Raw genomic sequence first — 10,911 nt, forward strand, 5'->3', positions numbered from 1 at the left:
TTCACACTGTATTGATTTCTTCGTAGCACCTTCACACAGAATTTTCAAGCAGCAAGCTCTCGCAAACTTCATACCGACCATTATTTATTTATCAACATCAGCATAAATTATACACGGCTGGAAGTAAACCAAAATAGTGTATGCACAGGGCTAAGCAAACATATTTGTCTGTGAATCTGTAAAAACAAATCTTTACTAAATGAAATGTAACGCAGACACCAAATGTATCTATTGGATGTGCTACAAAAAATGATAAATAGTTTCAGGCATTTGGTGGCAAGAAAAACAAATCTCTTCCTTAGTAATACATTCGGGCCGTACGCGCTCGGTAATGCATCCGGGCCGTACGCGCTCGGTAATGCATCCGGGCCGTACGCGCTCGGTAATGCATCCGGGCCGTACGCGCTCGGTAATGCATCCGGGCCGTACGCGCTCGGTAATGCATCCGGGCCGTACGCGCTCGGTAATGCATCCGGGCCCTCTCTTCCTTCAGCAACAGCTGCCACGTGTTGTCAGTCACCCTGCAATTGATGTGTAATAATCAGTTTTTAAAAAATCAACTATGTAGACATCAGCACATCTCAGAACTTGTGTCAATCAGCTTGCTTTACACATCAGTTTGAGATGATTCTGAGAACATTCAGAGTTCACTGACTGGTGCATTTGACCCCCATGTGACCTGCATCGAACTACCTTTTCTATTTCCAGTGACTTGAAAGGGGATAGATGAAGTTCTACTGCAAACAAAAGCCTGTCAGCACAGACCCATGGGGCTAGTTCACACCAAGCAGGAGCAGAGGAGTTACAGAACGGATCAAAACTTCGTCCAATATATTCCAATGGTATTTTGGGCTCTAGTTCACAACAGAGCATTCAGTTCTGGAGCATGCCCTATTTTGTTTCCGCATAAAAACACATGCAAACGCATCAAATGCGCATGCAAACGCCCTGTAACGAACTGAAAGCCCATTTTAGGCTAAAAAGAACATTTTTCTTTTTATAAAAATGCCCCAGAATGCAGCAAAAAACATGGCAATGCATGTGCAGAAACTCGTGCAGATCTGTTCTGCATTTGGTGTGAACAAGCCTTTACGCTGATGCTATTTAGCTCACTGGAAACGTCTGAAACAGAACTCAGGGAGCTTTATTTTCCAAGGATAAGAGGTTCCTGACGTAGCTCTTTATTTTATGTCATATAGCTTAAGGTGCCCATACACCTGCCGATTATCGTACGATAATCGCGGGTGATCCCACGATCATCGGGAGGTGCATGGAAGGCGTGCGACCGTTTCTACTGTAAGGTTTCTACTCCCGAGATGGCTTGAAAACCCACCAAGAATCGTACAATTTTCGGCAGGTGAGTGGCGTTCTCAGGCAACAAATGCCGCAAACGCACACTGCCCGCTCAGCATTGGAATCATCGGAAGCCCTCCCCTCAGCGGGGAGGGTTTGCGATGATCACAAGTACGATCTGCCTGTCCAAGATGGGCAGATCGTACGAGCTTTTAATTCAGGGGTAGAAAATCTCCGGCCCTCCAGCAGTGGTGGAACAACAAGTGGAGGGCCGGAGGTTTGCTACCCCTGTTTTAATTACCTTACAACCACCGCAGGATGAAAGTCATGCAATGGTTGTAAGGTGTATGGGCACCTTAAGAGTGCAATGCATCCTGCTTTTCACCCCTTGTACCCCACAACTGCACTCTATTGTGTTGTGGACTGGCAAATTTCTACCAGGCCCCTGACATCTCTGGGTCTCAAAAGTAGTGGACATTCGGATGACATCTTGTGCTTTAACCCAATCCTTGTATAACTTCAAGATCACTTGCATTGAAACGAGCAAACAATTCTGTAGTTGGACACAATAACTGGACTTAATTAGTTCCACCTCTGGGACAAGTGACTTCTTCATTTCAGCTTGTCAGAAACATATTAGAACAATTTTACCCACACGTGGCAACCCTTAATTATTGAAAGACCCTTCCATGAGTGGGGAAACCTCCTGAATGTTCCTAAACAAGTTGGATGACCAGTGAAGCGTCTTCAAGAAAAATAAAGCAAGTCAAGTTGCCCTGACTTATTCTTTACAGATATAAGAGGTTAGGGACCTTAAATTAAAAGTTCCTTGAGGGCGGGGACTGATGTGAATGTACAGCAGGTAGAGCGTTGCATAAATATATAAAAGCCTGTAGTGATACACTGGGACACACAGGTCTGAGGAATAGTTTGTGTAGCCCATAGACATAAATAAGCAGCTCACTTTAATGTTCTTATCGCAGTGCTAGAATGAAGGGTGGTTAAGTGTACTTTCACCTTACACATGCAGGGCAAAGTGACAATGTCTCTACAAAGAGACCCCTGACCACTATATATTCTCCTTCCCTGTACACTCCCACATCACCTTAGCTGATATTTAAATCGCCTGTGATGGGATGGATCCAAGGCACAGCAACCAATCTCAAAGACTGAGCATGACCGAGGGAGAGACGTCATCGCTCTCCCAGTGACAGCGCTCAGATGTTGCAATTGACTTCTAGGCCCAAGTGCCATCACAGGGGAACAGGTCACATGCTCCTCCAAACACAGAAGTGCCAGGTATTCTCACCGGCTGCAGATAAGCAAGGAGCTGTGAGGGAGTGCAGGAGAGTATAAACAGCACGGGGATGCCCTTTACACAGGCACTGTCACTTTGCCCTGAATGTGCAAGCTGACAGTGTTTACTTCACACAGAACACTTTTTTTTTATAAGGCAAAATAAATGTTTACATAAATGATGCACTTATGTAAATTGTTAGTCACACTTACAGGGAAATTTATTTTTTTTGGAGCACGAAGAATTAGAATATTAAACCCATATAAATTACTTTTCTTTTAGAAATACACATAAAAATTATTTTAAAATAAACTTGGTCCTATCAAAAATTCACAACACTTTAGAAAATATAGGAACAGCAAGTGCAAAGATCTTTAAAAGGAGAACTATGAGGCGAGTGCTTTTCACTCACCTCATAGTTCTAGACGACCTGTGACAATGAGACTGTCACAGGTCGGCTCAGTAGATCGGGAGGTGAGCGAACAGATACCGGCGTTCGCTCACCGCTCGATCCTGTCACTGCACAGAGCCGTGACAGGGGAGGGACTGGATTCCCCCTCCCCTGTCCAATCCTCCAGCACTGACTGGCGGAACGGACGGGGGAGGGTACAGCTGGATCCGCCCCTAGATAGGCAGAGCCAGCTGTCACTCACGCAGCTGGGCGGATCCAGACATAATTGTCGGGATCTGCTGCTGCGTCTCAGTATACCGCGAGCTGTAGCTCGCGGTATACTGAGCCTAGGGTGACGGAAGGACGCTAGTTTGTGTCCTCCCGTTACCCTAAGGAGAACTAGTTCTCCTTTAAAGCTCCTGCCACACAGGGTTCAGCTTGCTGAAAGCTTTTAGAAGTGCTTTCTGTCTAAAGCTACATCCAGCACTGAGTATGACTAGTGTTGATCTGAAGGATGCTCCATCGGATTTAGGAATCCTGCTCAAAGCCAAGTTCTTAAGTGCTTGCTTTACATGATGTCCTTAAAACTGATATTGACATGTTAAAACCAGTCTGACCTGGGACTAAGGGTTTGTTTTGAATGGCCGTGTCTCCTTGCCATGTGGGTAAGAGAAGACAGATCTGAAATAAAAATAGGATTTTGGTACTCCCCGTAAAATCCTTTTCTCTCCGTTCATTGAAGGACACAGGGAACAGATCGGAAGCGAAGAAGACGCGGCAACAGATACAGCTGAGGGAACTCGTAAATCAGACCGTAGCAATCCCACGGCGCCACCAGGGCGTCCACCGCATCCGCCCAAGGATCCTGGGTCCGGGCCACGAACCGCTCGACCCGCCGATTGAGGCGAGACGCCAGGAGATCCACGTCCGGGAACCCCCAGCGAAGACAGAGCTGGTGAAACACCTCCGGATGTAGCATCCATTCCCCCGGGTCCACCGACTGGCGACTGAGATAGTCGGCCTGCCAATTGTCCACGCCCGGAATGTACACGGCGGAGAGAGCCGGAACATGCACCTCCGCCCAAGATAGAATTCCTTCCACTTCCCGAGCCGCGGCCACACTTCTTGTGCCGCCCTGATGGTTGACGTACGCCACGGTCGTGGCGTTGTCCGACTGAACCCGGACCGGCCGTCCCTGAAGACGGTCCGTCCAATGAAAAAGGGAGAGACGGATCGCCCGAAGTTCCAGTACGTTGATCGAAAGCCGAGACTCCTCCGACGACCAACGGCCCTGAGCCGTCCAAACGTCCAGGGCTCCCCCCCTGCCCAACAGGCTGGCATCCGTGGTGACCACCATCCAGTGAATGGGAAGGAAGGACTTTCCCAACACCAGGGACGAAGACCGAAGCCACCAGACCAGGGAGGTCCTTGCCTCCCGAGGCAACCGAACAGCCCGGTCCAGCGACAATATGTTCCTCTGCAGAACCCGCGTGTGATGCTGAGCCAGAGGGAAGTGCTGTGACTGGGCGGCCGAGACACCCAGTCATATGCACACCCCTGGGACAAACCCACAGGCCACCCCGCCGGAGCGGGGCCGTCGTAGCCGACCCACCGCAGCGGGCCTGCATACGCTCGCTGGTCATCCAGGGGAGACTCCAAGGATCCTAGACATCCAGCCTGTCGCCCGGACAACACTTGCTAGAAGATTCCTCTGAAAAAATCAGGAAGAAGCAGGTAAGAATACCGAGAAAAAATTCTTAGCTCCTTACTCCTGATGCTAGGCAAAAAACTGGAGACTTGTCAGCAGGTGGGGGGTTTGGCCACCGGCAGGGGCCGCCCCTAGGCTGTAATTGGGCTTTAGTTTTTTTGTGCCTAGCGTCCTTCTCCTGCAGGTGGCGATATTACCCTACAGTACATGATCTCCGATCTGTTCCCTGTGTCCTTCAATGAACGGGAGAGAAATAGGACTGTATAAATAGGACTGCACAGAGAGCTTTCTGGTGAACCCGGAGATTATTAGAAATGGACGGAAGATATAGATTGGTGGAACTAGGAGTGCTTACTGTGAGATCAAACCACCCTGCAAAGTCAAACCAGCCAGTGGGTGAATCAGTCTACCACATCCACAATAAAACTTTATTTTCATAGCTCTGCTCCTTTAACTTTTGCCCCTAGTCAGCCCGTTCTTATTTTATACTGCTAGATTACACAAATATAATTTTTTCTGAACTTAAGGAATCTCACCATGAATATATTTTTCTAAATCAGCTTCTGTAATTGTTGTTCATCCCACTTAAGTCCCACCAGTAGGTGGCCATTATAATGCAGCAGGGTGCTCAATGCCTTTCCAGGCTTCTAGGCATGCGTAAACCCAAACCAATACATACAGAAATGAATTATGCTGAATGACAAAGCAGAATGCCGGAGACAGGTCATATTACATCACGATGTACCTGTAATAATGTAGTGATATACATACTGGACATCAGACAAAATGTCTGAGAAAAGAACAGTTCCAGGCTGTGTGGCCGGGAACAATCCATTAAACATTCTTTCAAAGCAACAGAAAGAAATGGGCCATATGGCCACTTTAAGAGGTAGTTCTTCCCATGGATACTCTGAAGTCCAATGATTTATTGTTTTCCTAAAGTAGTAGTCCAACCCTTCCTCGCTTTATCCAAAACTGCGGGGAAAAAAAGCTTTGAATAGAGTTTAACTTGAACATGAAATATACAAAACACGTGCCCAGCCTTGCTAGTACACAGTTCTTCACTGATATAAGAAAGAAATGAAATGACACAAAACCATTAAGCTTAAAACTGTAGTGGCGTTATTATCATTGTGCACACAACGGCCTCAGAAATGTTGTGGTTCCGGTAATCTTAAGGCTTGAAATACTTAAAATGTATCAGAATAACTTCACAAATCACCACAGAAGGCTGCATAAAGGCCTACTGAGAAATACTGGAGGAAGGAAGCAAACCAGTCTTGCCCATAGCATCCAATCAGGTATGAGCCTTCATGTTCTCCATTGGCCCTTGATCCAGTTGCTATAGATCAAACCCAATTGTATGCGGTGGTGAAAGTCAGAACCATCCTATGATATCCCTGACAAGCCTGTGTACACAGGAAACTCAGTGCAATTGTAATTCACAATCTGTGATCAGAACAAAGTTACTTCTCGGGGCGACTCTTTGTGGGCTTCTCAGACGGGGAGCTGGGAGAAGGCTCGTTTTCCTTGCTCACTCTCTTCACTTTTCCCTTGCCTTTGGAATTAAATGTCAGTGTGGCCTTGTTGAATTCCAGAGAGAAAACCCCCACGTCCCCATCAAAACGGTTTTTAGCCAATTGCAGATTTCTCTTGCCTGGACCGCTTGCCAGCTTCTTGTCCTGGAGGATAAGAATATTATCGGCCTCCTGACTGGCCTGGAGCCCAGAAGAGAAAGGGAAAAAAAAAAAAACATTTTAAAAAGTGTCATCTCATTTGCACATCTGAAGACGCATAAAAACAGTGGAGGGGAATTTATCAAAACTGGAGAAGACAAAATCTGGAGCAGCTGTGCTTGGCAACCAATCAGCTTCTCTGCTTCATTTTCAAATCTTCACTGAACAAACTGAAGAGAGAAGCTGATTGGTTGTCATGCACAGCTGCTCCGGGTTTTATTTAAAAACACAGTTATTTTCAGGTTAAAAGAAAATAGATTTAAAAATTATATATTTTTTTGCGTTACATGGCTAAAAAAATAATAATGTGTCGAATGTCTAAAAATAGAGATCCTATTCTGACAAGCTTTGTGAATTGAGCCCAATGTTTGTAAACATTCGGCCTCTTACAGAGCCCTTACCTGCCATCTTCTGGGTATATACACAGACACACTGGGGGGAATTTATCAAAACTGGAGCAGAAAAAAACTCGAGCAGCTGAGCATGGCAACCAATCAGCTTCTCTCTTCAGTTTGTTCCGTTTGGGTTTGAAAATGAAAGAGAGAAGCTGATTGGTTGTCATGCTCAGCTGCTCGAGTTTTGGTAAATTGCCTTCACTGTATATAATAAAGCAAGTGAACCAGAGCATACCTTACCATGTTTGAATTTGCAACTCTGCTACGTCTAACTATAGGCAACAAGTCATTTCACTGCCTAAGCAGATAAAGTATATTTAAAACACAAGAACAAAAGTGTAATATATTACAGCTTCCCAGTCCTAAGATGGTATGGTTGCATTTGTTTCATTCGTTTTTCTCTCTTTATTTTCATCTGGTAATCCTGCCATTAACACATCTTGACCTACAGTGACAACGCTCACTCACTGTACTGTAGATCTATGGAGTAGTGTCACCCTAGGACAAGAAGTATGCTAGGACTACAGAACATCTCATCTCCACAACATTGGGGGAGGGGTTCTGTAGTCTAGAAAGAATGGATAATGCCTGAGAATTTAGTGTATAAATGGTCAGTTTACTAGATTTCTGGCAGCATTAACAGGTCATTTTTGCCCATTTGGAACGGATATAACAAAATGCCTACAATGGTATCGTTAACAGAACCCAAGGTGGTGAATAAGAGAAGGTCATTGTTAGGGTTTACATACACTGCCTACAGTACAGCAGCTACTTTGCATACAGCAAATAGAATTTATGGGACTTCTCAAAGGCAAGTGCAACCTGCAGGAAATAAAAGGGAAACTTGAGGCATAAATGAATTTCAGTTTTGTATGGTGGCCCGCAAGGTGAATTGAATAACCTCCCAATGGTCATACCATGTAATACACACAGCATTAGGCCACATCCCCCAGCCACGATCACATTTCCAGGCTTCTCCAGACCTGTCCACCATATGCTCTTTACCTCTCCCACATTTCACACCCCCAAAACGTACATACGTGTGCCTCTTGGCAGCGCCTTCTGTACTTTTAAAAGTCCTGTTCTAGTCAAATTTGGGTGCTGCCGAGCTCTCCATGGAATAGGCATTCCATAAGCATTACAATCAGTAAGAAAATCTTCTCTACACATAGCTGACTTCATAACACATTCACACACAGAGTCACGCTTAGACACACATTTCACCACACTTCAATTGAATTCTCCACACACAGATTATCTTCTCCAATTCACTGTCCTCACAGAACCTTCCTTCCACAACTTACCACCGTCTTCACTAAACCGTCTCTGCCCAATGCACTGCAATGTTTCCACAGATAACCATCAGGTACAATTCATTCTAGATCATTTGTGGCTCATGCAGACGATTAAACGTACACGACTTCTGTACTTATATTCAGATTATTTATTCCATGGATCTGCCAACTCTAATAAAAAGTATTCTGAATAAGTAGAATCCTTTTTTACATTTTATTTTCAGACTTCTTTTGATTATCAATAACGTTTCTCAATTTCCTAACTTTAAAAGCATAACTGCATAATAAACAGATTTTATTTTCATGAACAGTTATAAACAGGTATACAATAGGATGTACGCTTTTAGCCCTGAAGAAAGGGGACCCTAGCATGCCCTGAAACGCGTTGGCTTTCATTCCAGTAATCATTTATTAAAAGCCTATTCTGAACTCTATGACCATTGGTGTGGCATTGTTACTGGTCTTTACATATTTGAACTTTTCTCAGGACCCCCCTTGCCCTGGCACATGTGAGCAGCCTCATCAAAGCAAGTCCACTTGATCAATGAAACGGTCATATAAAACACTGGCTTTCAATAATGGATCTAGCACCTTTTCGCATGTACCCCTACTTTTATCCCACAGACAACCCTGCAGTAAGATATTGCCACCAAAAATGTCCAGCTTTGCTGAACTTCTGTATAGTGTCTCATATCTCGTATTGATTCTCCATACTGCAGCATAAACAAATAAGCAAAAGCTTTAGCTGCGGCAGACCAACATCATTCTGGCTTTGCAGTAAAGAACAAGGAGACACTATTGGAGAGATGTTGCCAAGAAAAGATTCAGAAAGCCTGCAGGTAATTCAAACTGTCTATGCTCACCCCCTAAACTAAAAACGCATGGTCCTAATTTCTCAAATGCAATTAAAGCTGAACTCCATGCCATCAGCTAAACCCACAGATCAAATTTACATTATAGAAAAGGGAGCCGTTTTACCAACCAAATCATTTGTATTTCTGTCCATCCAATTCCGACCTTTACACAGCACAGCCCGGCGGATGACATCACTTACAGTTAAGAGAACTATGAGGTAAGTGTTTTTTCTTATAGCTATCCTAAGGGTCACGGGAAGACATAAACTAGCGTCCTTCCCTGACCCAGAGCTACAGCTTGCGGTATACTGAGACCGCTGCAGCCGGGACCGATGCGGCCATTACTGTCGAGATCCACCCAGCTGCGTGAGTGACAGTACCCGCCCCCTCCCCTGTCCGTTCCCCCAGTCAGCGCCAGAGGATCAGAATGGGGAGGGGGGGAATTCCTGCCAGGAGCCGTGGCTGACAGTCACGGCTCTCTGCAGGGAGATGATCGAGAAGTGAGCGAGCGACAGTATGCGTTCGCTCACTTTCTGATCTATTGAGCCGACGTGTAACAGTTTCATTGTCACAAGTCGGCTCGAACTATGAGGATGAGCGATTTTTCATTCACCTCATAGTTCTCCTTTAAGGAATAAAGTTGCGTTACACCCCCCCCCCCCGGTAGCAGCAAACTGAGGTGGTCATCTCTTTATTCTTTGCTCCTATCAGCATGTTCCATGTCAAAACATTTGCTTACAACACACCTGATTGGCTCCCAGACCTGCTCTTCCCTCTCCCAGTCTTTGTATAAGGGTTTGCAGGAGGGTGATACCAAGTCAATAATTCTATAATTAAAGTGAACCTGTGCCCTGACTATGCACACTAAAAAACTACATATTCTAAAGCGAGCAGCAAAGGCACTTTAAAACAAGTCCTCAATGACCTTTGTAGCTATAGTTGGAGAAATTCATCTTCACACTTTGCAACAAAAGGCACAAATCTTATTTTCCTAGTACTTAGTATGCACCAGAATCTTGGCTGCCTGCCTTCTAATGTAAACATTGTATCAAAGCTGTTAGAAAGACTTCACAGTCTATGTTGTGATCTTACAGGATCTTTGAGAATGAAACACTTGACATTGCAGGCAGCTAGAGAGGTCATGGGAGGCTTGTTCTAAAGCTCTTTTACTGCTTGTTCAAATATGTAAATGTAATGTCCATAAAATGGGGGGGAAAGGTGCACTGATGAAGAAAATACCCAGTTGTTAGTGTGTTTTTATATCTGCCTGGAGTTAAGCTTTAAAACTATGGCTGACGTCTGTGAAGAGCAGAAAACATTCTCAGATTACTAATTCATATAAAAGCACACTACAGAATAATGAACTCTGTGATTGTTTGCCAGTCACATGCGCCAAACACGGTTAACATTGCAATAAACATGCAGATTCTGCAATGAATCACACAGGGCTGTAAATGCTTCATGACTGCACACACTGCAAATGACGCCATTAAAATACCGATTATATTATATAAAAGTGACACGAAAACTCAGGACTTAAACCTTAAAAATACATTCAAGTATCCTATTAACAAAAATGTATCTTATTTGTGTATCACTCGGCTGTAGATCCTCAAATCATCTCTAAAGTGGTGCTGACACTGTCCTTCCTTCTTGAGGGTGGCTAGTTTTATTCCCCACGGTCCCTGTGTGTTGTAAAGTAGTCACCTAGAGCTGCAACAGTTAATCGATTTAGTCGATTAAAATCGACGATTGAAAACGTTGCCAACGTTTTCGGTCGATTCGTCGGCTATCAATTGATTTCCCTGTTCGGGGCTCCAAACGCGGCCTGAAGCACACGTCGCACGCTGTTTCCGTACCGCTGCGCCAGCCGGATATAAGCCACGCCCACCGCACGCTGCTCCCGCCGTGCCCACAGGACGCACAAGCCACGCCCCCCCCC

The 10,911-nt window shown here is 45.0% G+C and overlaps 1 protein-coding gene across 1 annotated transcript in view; it reads right to left on the reverse strand.

The window, feature by feature from the left end:
- Positions 1–6,155: 6,155 nt before the first annotated feature.
- The window catches only part of CUNH10orf2 (chromosome unknown C10orf2 homolog), a 15,026-nt gene continuing 10,270 nt past the window's right edge, over positions 6,156–10,911 (reverse strand). The window contains exon 5 of the mRNA XM_018553392.1: positions 6,156–6,407. Within this exon, the coding sequence (XP_018408894.1) occupies positions 6,156–6,407 (252 nt within the window). The remainder of the gene's footprint in view (positions 6,408–10,911) is intronic.

The sequence above is a fragment of the Nanorana parkeri genome, unplaced genomic scaffold, assembly GCF_000935625.1.
Source record: "Nanorana parkeri isolate BGI_ZX_2015 unplaced genomic scaffold, ASM93562v1 scaffold119, whole genome shotgun sequence".
Classification (NCBI taxonomy): Eukaryota; Metazoa; Chordata; class Amphibia; order Anura; family Dicroglossidae; genus Nanorana; species Nanorana parkeri.